This window comes from Mustelus asterias, chromosome 4 (genome assembly GCF_964213995.1).
Source record: "Mustelus asterias chromosome 4, sMusAst1.hap1.1, whole genome shotgun sequence".
NCBI classification, from domain to species: domain Eukaryota; kingdom Metazoa; phylum Chordata; class Chondrichthyes; order Carcharhiniformes; family Triakidae; genus Mustelus; species Mustelus asterias.
The window spans coordinates 140524235-140544637 of record NC_135804.1 but is presented as its reverse complement, the minus strand read 5'-3'; the positions used below and the strand labels follow the sequence as shown (position 1 = coordinate 140544637).

The 20403-nt window shown below is 40.5% G+C and overlaps 1 protein-coding gene across 9 annotated transcripts in view; it reads left to right on the top strand.

Annotated features, from left to right (window-relative positions):
* Window positions 1-20403, top strand: part of LOC144493027 (septin-6) — a 67581-nt gene that overhangs the window by 9270 nt on the left and 37908 nt on the right. For 4 of the 9 annotated variants that reach the window (XM_078211826.1, XM_078211824.1, XM_078211827.1 and 1 more), the window contains exon 2: window positions 3657-3771. The exons of 4 other annotated variants lie outside the window; for them this stretch is intronic. In XM_078211826.1, the coding sequence (XP_078067952.1) occupies window positions 3657-3771 (115 nt within the window). Of the gene's footprint in view, window positions 1-3537; window positions 3557-3656; window positions 3772-20403 lie in introns of those variants that run through there. One more of the 9 variants, XM_078211828.1, reaches the window with a different exon arrangement.

Here is a 20403-nt window from a genome sequence, read left to right as displayed (position 1 = left end):
CTGTATAATGTAGTGTTCTCCATTCAGTTTGTTTGTTGCTGCTCCACAGTAATTTGACATTTGAAGTGCCGAATCTGTGGCCAGTATTTGTCCCTGCGATGTGTGGTAGTCCTCCGGTTGTCAATATGGAATTTCATTAACAATAATTAGCCCACTTGGCAATTTTTTTTTTTGTAGCTCCCTCCCTGAATCAGTTTTCAAATTTGACCAACCACTTTGCTTTGGGTTTCTGAATGGCTCACGCAGGTTGGGAACAATAAAAAATGCCCCAAAACTGATCCCACAGCACTCCATTCAGCATTTCTCCCTCTATTCGGACATTTCCTTTAACAAGTATTACGTTCAGTTTCAGTGATACGTAGAGGGAATTTTGATGGTTTTTTTTGGAAATAGGGTGTTTTCCACTAATGCCACTTCCTCAAAAAAAGGCCTGTGAACTGAGTTATACAAGACATTTCCAAAGCTGCGCTGGCTATTCATCAGATAGCGAATATATGTATTGTGATGCACAAGGTTCTTTTCCCTTTGGTCATTGTTTATGTACACACACAATGATTGGTTTCATTATTTTACCAATATCGATGCAAGATTTATGAATCTATAGTTGCCTGGATGAGATTTGACTCTTTGTTAAATAGGAATGCCAGTAGCATGCTATGGTGTAATATTAAACCATAGACATTGCTGTCACTTCAATGACACCAATAACTGGGTTGGAGATGGATACTTCACTGATGTGCAGCACACAAACTGATCAATCATCCATTGGTGAATTTATAATTCAACCAAATACATTGATCCTTCCCTTGTCAATCAGTGTGGTTTTATAAATACTTTGCCATCTTTACCAGCCTCTATACAATTGGGATGCTTCTGCAGTTGCATCTGCGGGAGTTCCTTTGAACAGAATTGCATCCAAAAGCTGAGCACTCACCCGCTGGGACACTTTTTATTTGGTATTGGATGTTTGCCTAATGGATTTAATTGTAGTTGACTGCAAGGTACTGAAACGGGGCAGATAGTTAATTGTGATTTGACATAATTTGACATCAAGTCATCCCTGGCAATTGGATATCCTCAACACCGGTGCTCCACAAGGCTGTGTTCTCAGCCCTTACTATACTCCTTACACACCTATGACTGTGTGACTTGATTTTCAAGTTTGCTGACGACACCACCGTAGTGGGTCAGATCTCAAACAATGATGAGACAGAGTATAGGAATGAGAGAGAATCTGGTGAACTGGTGCGGCAACAATAATCTCTCCCTCAATGTCAACAAAATGAAGGAGATTGTCATCGACTTCAGGAAGCATAGTGGCGAACATGCCCCTGTCTACATCAACAGGGATGAAGTAGAATTGGTCAGGTTTTTAGGTGTCCAGATCACCAACAATCTGTCCTGGTCCCCCCCCATGCTGACGCTATAGTTAAGAAAGCCCACCAATGCCTCTGCTTTCTCAGAAGATTAACGAAATTTGGCATGTCAGCTATGACTCTCACCAACTTTTATGGATGCACCATAGAAAGCATTTCATATCACAGCTTGGTATGGCTCCTGCTCTGCCCAAGACTGCAAGAAACTACAAAAGATCGTGAATGTAGCCCAATCCATCATGCAAACCAGCCTCCCATCCATTGACTCTGTCTACACTTCCCGCTGCCTCAGCAAAGCAGCCAGCATAATTAAGGACTCCACACACTCTACCACCTTCTTCTGTTGGGAAAAAGATACAAAAATTTGAGGTCACGTACCAACCGACTCAAGAACAACTTCTTCCCTGCTGCCATCAGATTTTTGAATGGACCTATCTTGCATTAAGTTGATCTTTCTCTACATCCTAGCTACGACTGTAACACTATATTCTGCACTCTTCTGATTTCCTTCTCTATGAATGGTATGCTTTGTCTGTATAGCGCGTAAGAAACAATACTTTTCACTGTATACTAATACATGTAACAATAATAAATCAAATCAAATATCCATGCAATATTGTTTAGTGAAATAATATAAACCCACTGATGTGGGGTTTTACTCTGGATACCACTGACGGTGACTAGGTAATGCACCTGATGGTTTCGAATGAAGCATTAATTACATTTTTACATGTAGTTAAAATCTGAAGGCCAGCGGATGGGGCTGGAATCGGGCAGATATACAGTAATAAGTGTTGCTATATATTGGATATTCCTGCATTATGATTGCTGTCCAGGGGAGTGGGTTATGGATTTATACTCATTTACAAAGGGGAAACATTTATGTTGTCTTGGGTGGACTGAAGAGCCTCAGCCCTTGCTTATGTTGCTCTGGGTGTCACTGCAAGGAATGAGTTGCATTTCCCACAGGGATGAAGAATTGGCAGGAGAGTGATTCTGCCTAACCTTACCTTTGGTTTTGACTTCGGTTACCTTTTTTTTAAGAACACTTGCATTTTCAATAAAGAGTGGCTCCTGTGTTCTTTCAGAGGTAATCTCTTCTAGATCAAGAAAGGATATGAAGCATGTATCAAACATATTTGTGTATAGGCTAGAAATGAGAGGGAGAGGAGGCAGATGATGTAGTGAAGAACAGAAACCAAATTGTCTAACACAATGATCTGCGATGTTTTATTACACTTAGGAGACAAGTAGATTCAGCTGCTGAATGCTGATGGATGTTTGCTTACCTGTGAGCCTTAGCCTGAACTATCTGACATACTATCAACATCACTTTGCTGTATTATGAGTGTACCTTGTCCATATCAGTATTAATCTGAGAAGCTAGCATTTCACCCTTGAAACCCATTCCAACTTCCCGTTGTGATGCAACAAATTGTTCTGGTTCTAACTGTGTGATGCTGTAACCGGTCAGGTTCCTATCTGACTTGCCAGCTGAGTAATTGATGTAACCATAACAACAGAATTTACTCGATTTAAACCGCCCCACCTTCAAACTGTAGTAGTTCCTCTCAATGTACCCTGAGGGAACCTAGTCAGCAGTTTGTGAAAGCATCTGTTTTTTCAATTAAATCACGCCATTAAAGGTATCTTGTTCAACCCAAGGACATTGCTATTGGCTGGTGCAGTAATTTGTCAAGTTTTATTTGGCATCACTAGGGGAGATACTACTTTTGAACATGGCTGGATGAATTCTGGAAAAGTAGTTAAATTGGTGTTGATTCAGTGTGTTTTGGAGGGCTTGTGAGTGTACACTTGCTGCTGTGTGATGGCTGAGTGGTCAATTTTGCAAAAATTGTTTGGCTTATGATCCGGCAGGTATGTGCTACCCGGCGCAAATCGATTTTTACTGTCACCAAATAGATTTGAAAACTAAGTAATTGCTGCCTGTTAGTGGACGAGATGTCACAATATATTAATCAGCTGCAGCACCAAGGACTGTGACGTGATGTAATTTGGACATTCTGATTGGTTGGCTGGCTTCTGGGGCTATCCAGTTAGAGCTGGGAGCCCCCTTTTATGTTTTACATGTAGCTTCTGCCTGGCCATTTGTAAACTAACCACTAATTTTGTCCCTGTGACAATGTGCCTTCACTTTTCTATTTTGAAGTACTGTACTGGTAATTAGCAATGAACCTCTGAATATGACGGGTAATATTTTCAGCTTGGTACAACTGGTGTGACCAGCCACCCCCTAATTTGTTTTTCCCTGTTTTCCAGTCCGAAGGTGCCCGCAACCTTTCGCTGTCTGGGCATGTTGGCTTTGACAGTATGCCAGACCAGTTAGTCAACAAGTCAGTGTGTCAGGGCTTCTGCTTCAACATCCTGTGTGTGGGTGAGTATTTAACTGCTGGCATGGCTGGCTGAATGACTCCATGCTGTTCTGTCTTAATGAACCTAATGCTCTTCAGGGTGAAAGATGATTCTTAAACGGCAGGCATTTGTACTTTTTTTGTTGCTCAGTACTGAGCATTTTCTGTGGTATGTGCTTGTTGGTCAGATGCATTAGAGAACACTCTCACTGCTGCCATAATGGTAACTTTTGAGAAGTCGTTTTCCCATCCCTGCAAAGATAAGCTTGGATCAAATTGAATGGTGTGGCACAGGTGGAAGGCAGTAGTACTGTCACTGGACTAATAATCCGGAGACCGGGTATGAATCCCACCATGGCAGGTGGTGAAATTTGAATTCAGTAAAAACAACCTGGAATTCAAAGTCGAATGTGACCATGAAACCATTACCGATTGTCCTGAAAACCCATCTGGTTCACTAGGGCAGGAAATCTGCTGTCCTTACCTGGTCTGGCCGACTTGTGACTCCAGATCCACAGCAATGTGGTTGACTCTTAAATGCCCTTGGGAATGGGCAATAAATGCTGGCCCAGCCAACGATGCTCACATCCCTTGAAAGAATTTAAAAAACAGGCTTAAGGGGCTGAATATTCCTGCTCCTAAATTTCTATGATGTGGAGATGCCAGCATTGGACTGGGGTAAACACAGTAAGAAGTTTAACAACACCAGGTTAGAGTCCAACAGGTTTATTTGGTGGCAAAAGCCACACAAGCTTTCGGAGCTCCAAGCCCCTTCTTCAGGTAAGTGGCCACTCACCTGAAGAAGGGGCTTGGAGCTCCGAAAGCCTGTGTGGCTTTTGCTACCAAATAAACCTGTTGGACTTTAGCCTGGTGTTGTTAAACTTCTTCCTAAATTTCTAGCCAGTGACGTTGCATGTTTGCATTGTACACCTCTTGATGTTGGCCTCAGTGACGACCAAATCAAAAATGGAAACATTAACAATTATGTAACCTGGACTGGCATCTACTGGAAATGGAATAAGATTAAATTGTACTTGCCTTTCAGGGCCATCATGAGAAATCCCTTGTCTCATTGATTGAAATGATGTGGAGTTGGAACACAGGCCCTCAAGGCACGAGAACTGTATATTTTTTACTTCATAATATCCTTAATTAAGTCCTTGCCCTGTAGGGGAGTTTAAATTGCAATACTTTTCCCCCTTTGATGTATGTAGGCTGTTTTAATTCCAAAGATTCTGAAAATAATTAAACTTTGCTGAATTTCAGTAATTATTCTGTTAACTTCCACTTTGGGTTGAATCTGATTACTGTCTGCTGTTTCTCTCTAGTTTGGACTAGCACACATGGTGGTGGTTAATTCACTGGATGTGCTTGCGTCATGGTCCTATTTTTAAATCTGGAAATTTCATGCTTTCTAAAGAATGTGGTTCATTTTTAGATTGTAAAAATGTTGAAATTTGAGGGAGGGAAGGGACTGTGACTAAATGTTTTTAAAAATACCCAAACTTGCTGAAGCAAACTTAACACTTGATCCAATTTGTCAGATGCATTTAGACACAGATAATTTATACGTGGAGTAACTGAATTACTGAGTACTGCTCTTGTGTCTGAGCCAGGAGGGATCAAGCACCACTAAGATTTGAGCATGTAATTTTAGGCTGAAAGTTGTGGTGACCAGAGGCTCTGACGTTTTGAGTGAGATATTAAACAAGCTTCTGTCTGCCCGCTCAGGTGGATATAAAGGATCCCAGGGCATCGCTCAAGGAACGTGCAGGGTTTACTTCTCCCCAGTTGCAACTGCAATTGCCTAATATAAATCGAATTGTTTTGAGAATTGCTACTGTAGCATTACCTTCCTGCCAACTTTTTGGCTGTTTCTACTATCTCCCCAGCAGGAAGGATATTCCCAAAGGTGGGGGAGTCCAGAACCAGGGGTCACAGTCTGAGGATTCAGGGTAGACCATTTAGGATGGAGATGAGGAGACATTTCTTCGCCCAAAGAGCGGTGAGCCGGTGGAATTCATTACCACAGGAAGTAGTTGATGCCAAAACATTGAATGTATTCAAGAGGCGGCTAGATATAGCACTTGGGGTGAATGGGATCGAAGGTTATGGGGGAAAAAGCAGGGTTAGGTTACTGAGTTGGACGATCAGCCTTGATCGTAATAAATGGTGGAGCAGGCTCAAAGAGCCAAATGGCCTCCTCCTTCTCCTATCTTCTATGTTTCTATGTTATCCTTCGATCAAAATCACTGGAAACAGCTGATCTTCTCATTTATTTCATTGATGTTTTGGGGACTTTGCATTTAAACTGGCTGCTCTTTTTCCCCAAATTGCAGAAGGGACTATGCTTCAGATTAACATAATTTGTTGTGGGGTTCTTGGAAAAATCTGATATTGTGCAAAATGTTATGTAAATACAAGTTCTTTCTTTGCTGAAATATTTGAATAATATAGCACTAATCATGCTTATCTTGACTGAAAGACTTTCATGAATATTGCTTGCTTTCTGTGACCCCTTATTGTGCATCTTTTGGTTTCAGTGAAATCTGGAAGGCAAAACATTCCAAGTTGCAACTGCAGTTGTTCTGTATATAAATCAAATTGTTTTGAGAATTGCTACTGTAGCATTACCTTCCTGGCAACTTTGTGGCTGTTTCTACTATCTCACCACTAAACATACAGATATTTCTATTGGGAGTGCAAAGTAATGATGTTAAGAATTGATGGATGTTGCAGCTAATGGCCTGATAGGATGGCATTTGTGGATGTGTGCCCAGTTCATGCATCTTTACTGTTTGGCAGTATACCTTCACTAAAGCTGATGCTACAAACAAATATTGTGCAAGATGGTTTTGCTTCTGCTAATTCTATGTATTGCTGAAAAAAATACATTGTCAAAGCTTTTTGACTTGCACTCAACAGGGCAATTTGTAAGAACACCAAATGTAAAGGGAACAACAATTTACACTGCATGAGAAGAGGGTGCTGATTGGTTGGCAAATGGGGCTTTGATTGGTAGCGGTGTTGCCATGGAGAATGCACAGTGATATTGCCTTTACCAGTCAGAGTGCTGTTGCCCTCTCTTCTCATTCAGTATAAATTGTTGCTGCAATGATTAAGAACTTAGATGATGGAGCCACATATCCAAAGTTGCTGATAGAAAAACAGATTGGAGGTTGTAAACCATGTCAATGGAAGCATAAAATTGCAATGAGATATTGGTCAATTAAATGAATAGGTGACACTGTGACAAATGGGTTTTAATGTAGGCAAAAAGTGGCTTCATCCACTTTGGACCTAAAATGGATAGAACAGGATACTTTCTCAATGTGTTGTCATTTGCAAGGCCAAACCACCATAACAGATTATTCTATTTTATTTCGTGGTAGAAAACACTGGAGGTCCAAAGAGATTTGGGGTCTAGGTATATTGAACATTAAAATGTCAAGAGCAGGTCCTGAAAATAATCAAGAATGGAATCTAAGACGGTCTTATGGCACAATAGTAGTGTCCCCATCTCTGGGCCAGAAGCTCCAGGTTTAAGTCCCACCACAGGATTCGATGGCTACAAGATGTGTTCGTAATGTGCCCAGAACAGGTTGATTATTAGTCTTTACCATCTGCCAGTGCTGGAGGGATATAAAGAGTGGGTGGAGTTACCTGGTCAGCCATACTGCAGAAGGCAACTACTGTAGCAACTACTGCAAACTGAATCAATGCAATGGAAATCCATGGTTGCCAGTGCCCTCTTACGGCATGGCACCTGGAGAAAGAGGAGGAATGGAAGCTAGAAGAATCAGTGGGGAGTTGAAGGAATGCTTCAGCTATATAAAGCCTGGTTAGGCTACATTGAGAGTACTATGAGCATTTCTGAATTTCGCATCCTTGGAGAGAATGCATTGTAGTATTAGAATGATATCTGGACTCCGAGTTAAGCTATGAGGAGAGATTGAACAAAACGTTTGTATTCTCTGGAATTTAGATGATTAAGGGGTGATTTAAGAGGCTGTGCTTTCACAGTTTCAGAATAAAAGAGTATACTTAATTTCCCTTCAGTTTGTTTCACTTTTATGCAATATTTTGGTCTATTTTAAATGCTGGAAGTATAAAGGTTGGAAATATGAAAACAAATCAGAATAAAAACTATGAACAATTTTGTCTAAACTTGTAATTTGTAAAGAAAGAAGTAATTTTTGAGGGCAATTTGCAATAAAACACTAGAGCAGATTTTCCTGTACCTGGAATTAACATACAAGCTTGGAGCAGTAATTACAGAATAATCGGGCAAAGAGAAGCACGTACCTGCCATTGAAGCCACCAACTTTTTCTTTCCCAATAATTAAAAGAGCATGTGCTTCCTTTATAAGGATGTGTCCCTTGCTGCTCGATTTTCCTGTAGAATATGCCCAAGCAACCTAGCAGCCTCAGAAATTTGAACCATTGTTCCTTGATGCCTTGTTTGGTCTAAAGACCTATTGCAGTTGAAGTGCAATAATGCATTTGCTGTCTGTAGCAAGTTGGGATGGAAACATGGATAATAATGCAAACTGGGACGGGGGTGGGGGGGTGGTTGTTGTGTGGGGTACTGCCAAGGTTGGAACCTCCAAATAAAATGAAAATGCTGGAAGAATTAATACCCAAAATATTAACCTGTCTCTTTGTTACAATGGTGGTGGACCAGCAATGTATTTCAATTCTTGTCTACTTAATTGTAAAATTCCTACAAATTGATGATAATTTGGTTATTCGGTAGAAACCCTTGTAACCGTTGCTTGCTTACCAACAGGGTAACTTCATTGCTGCATCTGAAACCAGCTGATTTAGTTACTGCCTGAAAGTATGACATTTAGAAAGAGTTCGCTGAATTCCTGAAGTAATATTTAGCAATTATATTTGGAAGTGATGAAGTGCAACTTGCAGAGCTCCCCACATGAACTGAGATGGAAGTACCTTTTCATCAATTGGACCTCAATGCAGGGTTGGCAGAATTGAATCATGCTGTTCTCCGAAATGAATAAAATTAATGTAATCACTTTTACGAACAAAAATAATACAACCCATTCATAATAAATTGAACATTTTATGGAGGTGTCTGTGCGATTGCACATTGAATTTCACTAACAAGGTTGAAATTCATTCAAACAACTGGGGAAGTTAACATTCTAGTGCACAGATCTCCATTACTAAGTATCCTTTAATTGGGCGGCACGGTAGCACAGTGGTTAGCACTGCTGCTTCACAGCTCCAGGGACCTGGGTTCGATTCCCGGCTTGGGTCACTGTGTGTGTGGAGTTTGCACATTCTCCTCGTGTCTGCATGGGTTTCCTCCGGGTGCTCCGGTTTCCTCCCACAGTCCAAAGATGTGCGGGTTAGGTTGATTGGCCATGCTAAAAAATTGCCCTTGGTGTCCTGAGATGTGTAGGTTAGAGGGATTAGTGGATAAATATGGAGGGATATGGGGGTAGGGCCTGGGTGGGATTGTGGTCGGTGCAGACTCGATGGGTTGAATGGCCTCTTTCTGTACTGTAGGGATTCTATGATTCTATTCTATGATTTGATTGAAATTTTCAAGATACAAAGGGAACAGTTGGGAGTAGATTGGGAGAAGCTATTATTACAAGTTGAGAAATCTAGGACTAAGGGGCAAAGTTGGATCTTTCAAATATTTTTTAGATAACCGTTCTTTACAGAAAGGGTACTGGAAGGTTGGAATTGCCTTCTGGAAATGACCATTGAGATTTATAGATTTTTGTCAACATTAAGGATTATGGGGCAAAAGTACTATATGGATTGAAGTTCCAGATCAGCCATGGTCTCGCTGAGAGTGGAACAAACTCAAGGGGCTGAATGGCCTCCTCCTGTTCCTGTTCCTGTGTTTTCTGTGTTGCTAATGCAATTCAGAAGTATTTTGAATTTGTTATAATCCATATGGGCCAAAGACTGATTTTTGTTGACCATATCATTAAGTGCCTGTTAACTTGCCATTGTTAGATCACGCATTTAGATTTGAATTAGTACAGTATTGTAACTCACTAAAAGAGATGTAGTGATCTTGCATTTTACAAAGAGGATATAAACTGATACATTCTTTGCATTGCGTTCAATCTACTGAAGGATAAAGTCCTTCAGCAGTTTGATCTTGCCAGTGACAAGACAGCCTTTTTATACAAGTGAGAAAATTCAGATATTCGCAGTGCTAAGAAGAGATTGGGAGAGAAAGCAGTGCTTACATTTGCATGGCTCTGCCTAGCCACTTTCTGTACCATATTCAGGTAAGATACCAGAGAAATGCAATCGTGCTCCCGTGATCCTTCAGCGAAAAATTGTTCAAATGCTTGGGTTATTTCCGCCGTCATTTCAACCCTAGGTAACTTATTAAATGGTCGGCAGCACCCTCCTGCCTACATTTGATTTAAACAAAGTTAACCTGGTGTTGTTAAACTTCTTACTACATTTGATTTTGCCAGCTTGCCATCGCAGCTTCAGAGGTGGGGACAATAGATTGGAGCTTCGCTTTGTTCCAGTGCAATAGAGCAGATGTGACCATTAAGTTCATTTTAATTTCCTGAATGGTTGATTTACTGATGGTTTGTTTTTTCAAAGCTATTAGCATTTATTCACTTTTTTCTGAACCTTGTCTGTTAGGATGGAGGTCACAGGGCCACTGAACTGGAAATCTAAACTACTGGCTGCTTATGCCTTTGAAATTCTCTCGAGGATTGCTAAGCTGCTTGACCCCAATGTTGCATACTGTTTGTTTCTCAGATCAAATAGGACAACTGTCAGTTGAAAGCTACAGACTCATTGTTCAAGCATCAGTAACTGATTGAATAATGGAAGTGATCATTGGGAATCAAACTAAGGACTAACTGTATGAACATAACCTTGGGAATAGCAACTATTTTAGATTCAGAAGGTGGCGATCCCCCGCTCCCCCCGACACACTCTCCATGACCCCTTTGAGTAAGTGACATCCTGGTCAACATTATAAGCCTCTGTGATGTCGTCCTAGCTTTCCAGAACACCTTAAAGTTCACAAACAAGGCTCAAGTTTAGGACCTTGACATGGATAAGGAATTGGTTGACAGAAAGAAAAGCCAGGGTCCAATTAGGTAAAAGAGAGTAAACTGGGAAACTACAGGAGTATGGGAAAGAGTGCTAGATTTCCACTGGCGGTGGGGGTGATGTCGGTGTGTGGATTTGTTGATGAAGGAGGTGGGGGTTGGGGAGAAAAGTGATCACATTACTTTTGTGTTCCAGCTGACTTGTGATCAAGGTCAACATTTCATTACCCTTTTAAGAGGCTGCAAGCTAGCTTTCAGTGATTTATGTACCTGCACACCTGAATCCTCTTCTCCACAGCTCCCTTTCTGTCACCATTAGGAAATATTCACTTATTCATCTCCGATCCAAATCAGATGACTTCACACTTGCCCACATTAAATTCCATTGACTCGAAGCTACTCTGCAGCAACCCAGCATACATCAACCAAACAGCTGAAATGCTAAGCCTATGCTGTCAAAAATATTATAGATCTGAAGTTGCCACACTGAAGCTATATTGTGCTTCTGTCATCTCATGTGATCAAAGTGGAGAATGCATTTTTAAAAAATGTATCCAGTGGTGCTTCTTAGATTATTATGTTCCTACTCTAATGAGGATCAAAATCATGCCCGTTTTCATTTGGGGGAAAATGAAAGAGTGACCATATAACCATGAGCAAAGGCAAATAATTGGGATAGTGTGACCACAACATGGCTTCAATGCATAAATAGAAAAGGATAACAAAGAGAAACTGGGGACTAGAAAAAGGCTGAACTAAGAAAGGATTTGGCCTAAATTAATCAGACACAAATGCTAACAGTAGTTTCCAAATGTGAGAGTGTGCAATATAAATATTCTCACTAGGTAAAATGGGCTGCATTAAATAAATATTCTGGTATTAAATAGAGCAATCAAAGCTAAAATAAGACTTGGTGTATCATATGAAAAAGCTAGGGCTAACAAGGGTAAAGAAAATCGTGAATCTAGGAAGTGCAGTGGCAAAGTGAAAAGGAATTAGATGGATATAACAGGCATTTTATTTATAAAACCTTGCACAATATAAAATGAAAAAAGACTTTTAAAGGCTTTATCGATATGAAAAGGAAAACAGTGTTAAGAATGTGTAGAGCCAGATCAGGGTGACGGGGTACTGGTTGGAATATAATGGAGGAATGATGCTGTAGATGATCTATTCATAGTTGACCATGGATAGTTGGTTCGTAAGGAACTCACCGTTTTCTTTATTCTTGCAAGTAAATGTTTTGTTTGTGATTACAAATGAGCACAGAAGTGAAAATATAAGTGTACGAGGAGAATCTGGAAAATAACTAAAGAGTAACTATCGAAAAGAGCAACTGTCTGAAGTGGACAAGGCACAAAGCCTTGACGGTGTGCACTGCAGGTTATTGAAGGAATTCAATGAGGAGTTGAGGCTCTAACCATGCCTATTAAACATGCAAATTGTGTTGGCCTGTAAATTATTGAATGCAACATTTCTGTTCAAAAAGGGAGAGAAAAATAAATAGGGTAGCTCTCGACCAGTTAATCTAACATATGTGTATATTATTTATAGAAGACAAACTTTTGAAATCCATATTTTGAGACTATAGAGCATTTAAAGACACATGTAATAGAGTTTGGGGTTAACAAGTATTGAGTGCTTTTGAGAAGAGTTAGAAGTTGTTGGTTTTCACTTGGACATTTTCAACTTAATATTGAAATTTACTGATATTAAAGTAGGGGCCAAGCAGGAAGGAAAACTTTAGTAAGGTATAATACAGGTTTGCAAAATGGGTATACAGGTGGCAGGCACAGTTTAATATGATGAAGTCTGGAAGGTGAAAGATGGAGTGAAAATATGGCCTTAATGAAAAGCTGATGGACATGGATGAAGGCACCGACATAGAGATACAGATACACAATTCACTGAAAATGGTAGTCATTTTAATAAAAAGGCTATTGGGATTAGAGACCCAAAATTTAAGAACAAAGAGGATTGATAACTTTATGCAAGACAATGAATAGATGGTCCATAAGGAACTCATCATTTTCTTTATTCTTGGGACGTGAGCGTCCCTGACATGGCAAGCATTTGTTGCCCATCCCTAACTGCCGTTTAACTAAGTGGCTTGGTAGGCTACTTCAGAGAGCTGGACATTGCTGTGGTTCTGGAGTCACATGTAGGTCAGACCAGGTAAGGATGGCACATTTCTTTCCCTAAAGGATATTCGTGAACCAGATGGGTTTTTATGCCATTCGATGATAGATTTATGGTCACTATTACTGAGGCGGACTTTATATCCCAGATTTATTACTTGAAGTTAAATTCCACCATCTAACATGATGGGATTTAACCTCATGTTCCCAAAGCATTAGTCTGGGCCTCTGGATTATTAGTCCAGTGACATTACTAGCACCTCACTATCTCCTCCACTCCCCCATTAAAGTTGTAGAGAATAGACTCACCAAGGTGATGCCAGAGATGAGGAGCTTTAAGTTATGAGGAGTAATTTGATCCACCAGAGCCATTTCTACCTCAATGTTGAAGGCTGAGAGAATATTTTGCACAATATTTTGTAAGTGTTGCGCTCCGAGTTGACATTTTAACTGGATGGGAAGATCTCCAAATGGAACCCTGGCTCAAAAGATCATAATTTTGACCTTTATTAGAAAATGTGGAGGAACAGAGTCACAGGATTGCCAGCTAGTTTTTTTAACAAGACAAAAAAACATTTATTAAACATGAAAAGTTTCATTTATAATACAATAGTTCTTCACTGCCTCCCCTTAGCTTCACAAATCTACACAGTTTCAAGGGTAACACCCCACTCTGAAACCAAATGGCAGGTGCCAGTCAATCTTTTGAGGATTTCACCTCAATTTCTCCCCAGATGATTGTCACATGAGTGTTTCCAAACTCCACTCTGAGAGAGACCCACTTTAAAATCTTCTTTTAAACAAAGCTTTCCATCAACAATTCTCTTCAGGTTTTCCAACTGTTCTTTCAAACAAAGCTTCTGCTCCACTGTTTTAATAAAGAATCCAGCAGAGGGTTTTCCAACTCCTTTGTCTTAAATATTTTTACACAAACTCCAAAATCCAGCCACCAATTTACACAGTATTTCAAATATTGTCTTGCAAACTGTGGTAAGATAAGGCCATAAGACATAGAAGCAGAATTAGGCCACTCGGCTCTTCGAGTCTGCTCCACCATTCAATCATGGCTGATATTTTTCTCATCCCCATTCTCCTGCCTTTTCCCCATAACCCCTGATCCTCTTATTAATCAAGAACCTGTCTATCCCTGTCTTAAAGACACTCAATAATCTGGCCTCCACCGCCTTCTGTGGAAAAGAGTTCCATAGATTCACCATTCTCTGGCTGAAGAAATTCCTCCTCATCTCTGTTTTAAAGGATCATCTCTTTAGCCTGAGGTTGTGCCCTCTGGTTCTAGTTTTTCCTACTAGTGGAAACATCCTCTCCACATCCACTCTATCCAGGCCTCGCAGTATCCTGTAAGTTTCAATAAGATACCCCCTAATCCTTCTAAACTCCAACGAGTAGAGACCCAGAGTCCTCAACCATTCCTCATAAGACAAGCTCTTCATTCCAGGCATCATTCTTGTGAACCTCCTCTGGACCCTTTCCAAGGCTACCACATCCTTCCTTAGATATGGGGCCCAAAACTGCTCACAATACTCCAAATGGGGTCTAACCAGAGCCTTATACAGCCTCAGAAGTACATCCCTGCTCTTTCATTCTAGCTCTCTCGACATGAATGCTAACATTGCATTTGCCTTCCTAACTGCTGACTGAACCTTTCACCCAAACTTTAGAACTACTTCAGATATCTTTCTGGCCTGTCATGATCCAATTCCTTCTCACTTCTCTGACCTTACTGAACAGTATCCTGTTCTAGTGTGCTTCCTCTGTTCCTGTAACTTCAGATTTCTTGGAAACTTCTCTTTATTTGTCTAGTTTCCTTAACTAGCTGTTCTTTAAATTTTTGGTACCAGTTGTCTCACTGTTACTCCATGGTATGGCTTTTCTTTTCTCTCAGCTTTGCTAGATATCCCCTCTCTTGCTTCTTAGCCCCAACTGCTATGAATTCAGCTAAAATTGCACTCAAAAAAAAACCTTCCTATCCTAACGGTGCCTCGGTTGTTCAAAAAACAGCTCATTATTTCTCCAACCTCAAGTTTACTTTTCACGCTGTAAACTCCCTCAGCACAATTGGAACACAGTTTGACTGAAACCTTCCCCCAGACATGCAAATACCTTTGTATAACATGAATCTAATAGGTTTACCCTAACACAGAACCTTTAAATTATATCTTTGTGTTGTTTCAAATATTTAACAATACAAATATAGATCACTTAAAGATACTTCTGTTTACCTGACAAAAAAAATGGAGGGGTGAATGAGGAGTGACCTCTCTCTGGTTAGAGCATTAATGCTGAGGGAAAATTTAGAATTATCACCAGAGAATAAAGAATAGTGTTAAGTTAGGAGAAATTGGTTCACTCAGATTTATCAGTGAATGTAATGATGCAGAGACCACTGGCATCTTTAAGGGAAGAATGCAGATCCATTTGGGAGAGAGTAGGACAGCAAGATTCATTTTCAATTGGCTAACATAGAGCCAGTAGAAACTTGGTGGGTTAAATGATCTGTTGTTGATGTGCTAACATCTAGTATCCAATAAGAATGTGGACTTTTCAGTTCTTAAGGTGATTGAGCGAGTTTATAGGTAGTTGTGTACAACACTGTGTGGAAGGTCAAGTTTGTTTGGAGCACTATTCCAGGCAACTAAACAATTGAAGGCCAATGAAATATTGGTGCACGCTGGGGAAAGCTAAGTTTGTGGACCGATGCCAAGAAGTGCCTCAGTGTAGAACAATTTACTGCATTGAATGGTTCTTTTGAATAGTTAAGTGGCAACAAAAGGATTGTTTTGGAGGCAGCTGCTGGAATGAAAAAACTCTACACTTTCTGGAAAGTTTAGATAGCTGCCTTAAACAGGCTGTCTCTGTTATACCTTAGGCAAAAAGCAAAGCTGTTCTCTTAGCTAATATTAATCTTTCAAACAGCATCACTAAGAACAATTAATTGGTCTCTACATTGCTGTTTGTGGGACCTTGCTGAATGAAAATTGCCTGGCTGACATTACAGTAGTGACTACCCTTCAGAAGTACTTCATAAAGTTTAAGTTTATTTATTAGTGTCACAAGTAGGCTTGCATTAACACTGCAATGAAGCTACTGTGAAAATCTCCGAGTCGCCACACTCTGGTGTTATAGAAATGCACATTTTTCTCTCTAAGTTAACTTCCAAGTTCAAAATGCTGTCTTCAGGCAATTCAAATTTGAAATAGCAAATCCCTAACCGTGTGCTTCTAGACCTGGCTCTTTTGCTTACAGATCATTATGCTTCACTAAAGTTCCAATTGCAGCACTGGAAAAGGTAAGTGTGGATGCAACATTTAAAATGCTGCAGTCTAATCACATGGCAGTGACCTTTGCACCAATTGCTGCGGAACTGATAAGCATTCTGAGCCAGTGTCTAGTTTCACCTTTGAATCTTGTTGTGCACATTACATTCATTGCATGTTTTTTTTCGAAGGGGAAGGGTTGGAACTGTGTGTGGGGCAGAAAAGCAGAACCCATTCCAAACCTGGGGATTTCCATGAGTTTAACTGATAGTTGAATGTGAAGTCAGTAATCTGATCTATCGTCCACAATTACAGGCACAATTACTCCCGATCCTTCTTGCCAAGGGGTGCAACTTCTCCCTATTTACCCTGTCCCCGTTGAGCTTCTTTACCAATCTCCTCTCAACTTTCTCTTCTCTCAGGAGAACAGCTCCAGCTTCTCCAATCTGTTCATGTAATTCAAGTTCTTCAGCCTTGGAGCCATTCTCATGAATCTTTTCTGCACTCTTCCTAATGCCATCAAATACTTCCTAAAACGTGATGCCCAGAACTGGGCAGAATGCTCTAGTTGAGGCAGAGGCAGTGTTTTTTTTTTGAAAGGTTCACCATAACGTCCTTGCTTTTGTGCTCTCTGCCTCGGTTTATAGAGATTCTGTATACCTTTATAACCACTTTCCTAACCTCCCTGCCACCTTCCAACAATTTGCGCATGCATACTCCTAGCTCTCTCTATTCCTACGCCCTCTTTAGAATTGTGCCTTTTAGTTTTATATAGCTTGTTGCTTCACTTACCAAATGTATCACATCGCAATTCACTACATTAAATTTAACGTGCCACTTATCTGCCTATTTCACCAGCCTCTTTTGTCTTTTTGAAATCGATCTCTATCCTCCTCACAGTTCACAATAATTCTATAATTTCTGTTGTCTGCACATTTTGGAATTTTGCCCTACAATTTCAAGTCAAAGCCTTTAATACAAATGAAAAAGAGCAGTGTTCCTGATACTGACCCCTGGGGAAACATCATCTTCTAGTCTGAAAAGTAACTGTTCACCACGACTCCAACAAAACAAAAGTCAAATACTACAGATTGTTGGGTCTGAAATAAAAACTAAAGCTGGTGGATATGCTGATTGGGGCTGGCAGCGTCTGTGGAGAGAGGGGGGGACAGAGTTAAACTTTTCGGGTCTATGACTAGTTTTTCTCCTCACTGTGAGAACTCCCACTGTTGTATTTTCCCATGATTATTTTTACCCTGAAATCCAGTCTAGAGAAGGTGCCTACATTGTATCTAACATCTCAGTCCATGTGTGTACTGTACATGCCAAGCCGATGTCACAGGTCCAAAGCATGGGCGTCTCCGACTCGTGGGAAAATGAACTATTTGGATTTTGTTTATAATTGGATCTGGATTATTAGGAATGGTGGTGCGGGCTGTATTCTTCATACTTGTAGCAAAGGTTGGTATCTCATCCCCAGTTAACAACCGAACTAATAATCCAGAGACTCAGGCTAATGATAATGGGGGATGGGTTCAAGCCTCATCAAAACAACTGATGGAATTTAAAGTCAGAGAGTTTTACAGCATGAAAAGAGGCTTTTCGGTCCACCGGGTCTGTGCCAGCAATCAAGCAATTTAAATTCACTTCATAGGGCGGCATGGTGGCACAGTGGTTAGCACCCGAACGGGCGCAGGAGTGTGACCACTAGGGAATCTTCACAGTGACTTCATTGCAGTGTGAATGTAAACCTATTTGTGACTAATAAATAAACTTTAAAAAAAAATTGAAAGCTAGTTCCAGCTGTGTTGACCATGAAGCTTTCATTGATTATTGTAAAAAAAAATATTGGTTCATAAATATTCCTTGGGGAAGGAGGTCTGCCGTCTTTCCCTGGTCTGGCCTGCATGTGACTCCAGACCTACAGCAATGTGATTGACTCTTTGCTGCCCTTTGATGTGGTCAGGCAAGCTACTCAGTTCAAGGGCAAATGGGGATGGACAATAAGTGCTGACCTTGCCAGCACACCCACGTCCCATCTAAGAAATTCCCACTTAGATATGGAGGAAGTGCATCATTACGCTGCTATGCAGCTAGTCCTCTGAAAACTGAGATGATCGATCAAAGTTTGACCTGTGTCACACATAGACATTCCGTTTTATTTACTAAAACCAATATTGCAAAAACTCCCCTGAGCATAATCTCCAACAGTTTTTATTACAGAACCAACATGTGGCTGTTGTACTGTTGGAGCCACAGCAATAAACGTGCGTTCTTCCAGCGTTGAGTGAATCTGATGTGAACCTCAGCAGAATGGTGTTCATGAATTGTGTAATTAATTGTGAAGTGTCATTTAGTTTTACCATCACTTTTAAAGTCCCACGCCTATTGAGTTTAAATGATGTTCAAAATAAAAGCTTGCCACCCTCCCCCAGATTTACTGGGGTGTTTTGAAACCTGTCTTTTTTTTAAAACACACACACAAAAAGTCGGAAACTTTAGGCTTTGTAAATGTACCTTAATGATCCTTATCTATTGTATGTATTAATTGCACAAAATTACTGCTTTGTCATATGGCATTTACAAATGATGGGAAAAAGTTAAAACAGAGCAGTTAAATGGCATGAAATGCCAACTCTTTAGAACAAGTACTGCCACATGTGTAATGACTTCAGTCAGGCCATTGAGGTTGGCCTATTGGAATATGAACTCCCTAATTCGGGGCGACACAGCGGTTAGCACTGCTGCTTCACAGCTCCAGGGACTCGGGTTCGAATCTGGCCTCGGGTGACTGAAACTGAGGAGCTGTAAGCTTGTAATGCTTCACAAAAATGCAGCGAGATTTCTGTGTGATGGACAGACCTCCCCATTTGGTGTTCTCTTTTATGACGGGAATTCTGAAAGTATTGGTGCAGCAAATCAAAAAAAGCAGAGAACATTGCTTGGGTCAGCCAAGCATTATGGGACTGATTGGGAGGTTGCCAAAAAAATTGGAGTCAACTGATGGGCCGATCAGGGAGTCTTTTTCTTGTATTTAACCGGGAGTGTCAGTTCCTCTGGGCCTCCCAAAGGTAGACTGCTGACTGATAGCATTCTGTGTACTGCTGCTGGAATTGTAAATAAAGGGATTCTGGTGAAGGGACTTCTGCTTGTGAAGACTTATTACAGCATGCACATCGTATAAGTGGCAATTCAAATAGACTGAGCTGTACAAAGCCTGATGTTGCCACCCAAGTGTTTCTACATGGTCAGTCATAATAAATACCAAGCATTGGCCCTCAATGTTAGGTATTAGGCATGTGGAGCAGGTTAGCTTTTGGTTTTGATAAAATGCACTTAATTTGAGGCACAGAGAAAATTGAACAGTGTGAAAACAAAAAGTGCCTGCATTATGTGTTCACGCCCGGTTGTGTGCTCTGACCAGACACTCGAATATCACTGTTATCGACATCTTCCATGCCAAATCTCACTCCATTCATATCTCAGTCACCCACTTCTCTAGTATGGTTTCTACACCATGGTGCTTTAGAACAAAGAACAGTACACTCAGGAACAGGCCCTTCAGCCCACCAAGTCTTACATTTCATTATTTCATTTTTAAAAACTTGACAAAGGAATGTTTTGAAATTCTTAAATTCTATTTTGATGCCTTGATCTTGGCGATTGGTTTCAGAATTATTGCTCTATGAACTGAGACCAGAACATTTAGTAACAGATGAGTGTTAATGATCCAATCGGGCCAAAGGTGCAAAATGTGCTTAAAACATTGGAAACTTATTAATTCTGGCGTCTCTTTCATGAATATTCAAATCTTGGCTGCACCGCATCACATAGTGTAAACCTTTTTTAGTTTATTCTATCATTGAGACATGGCGGTCGCAGGCAAAGCCCTGCTGCTCATCCCTAATTGCCCCTGAACTGAGTGACCATTTCACAGGGCAGTTAAAAGTTAACTGCATGGCTGGAGTTCTGGAGTCCTATGTAGGCCAGACCAGGTAAATGATTTTGTTGATCCAGATGGGCTTTTACAACAATCAATGATGGTCTTTGTAATGGTGACCATGAAACTTTATATTCCATATTTATTAATTGAATTCCAATTCCACCAGCTGCCATGGTGGGGTTTGAACCAATATATCCCTGGAGCATTAACCTGGGCCTCTGGATTAAGAGTC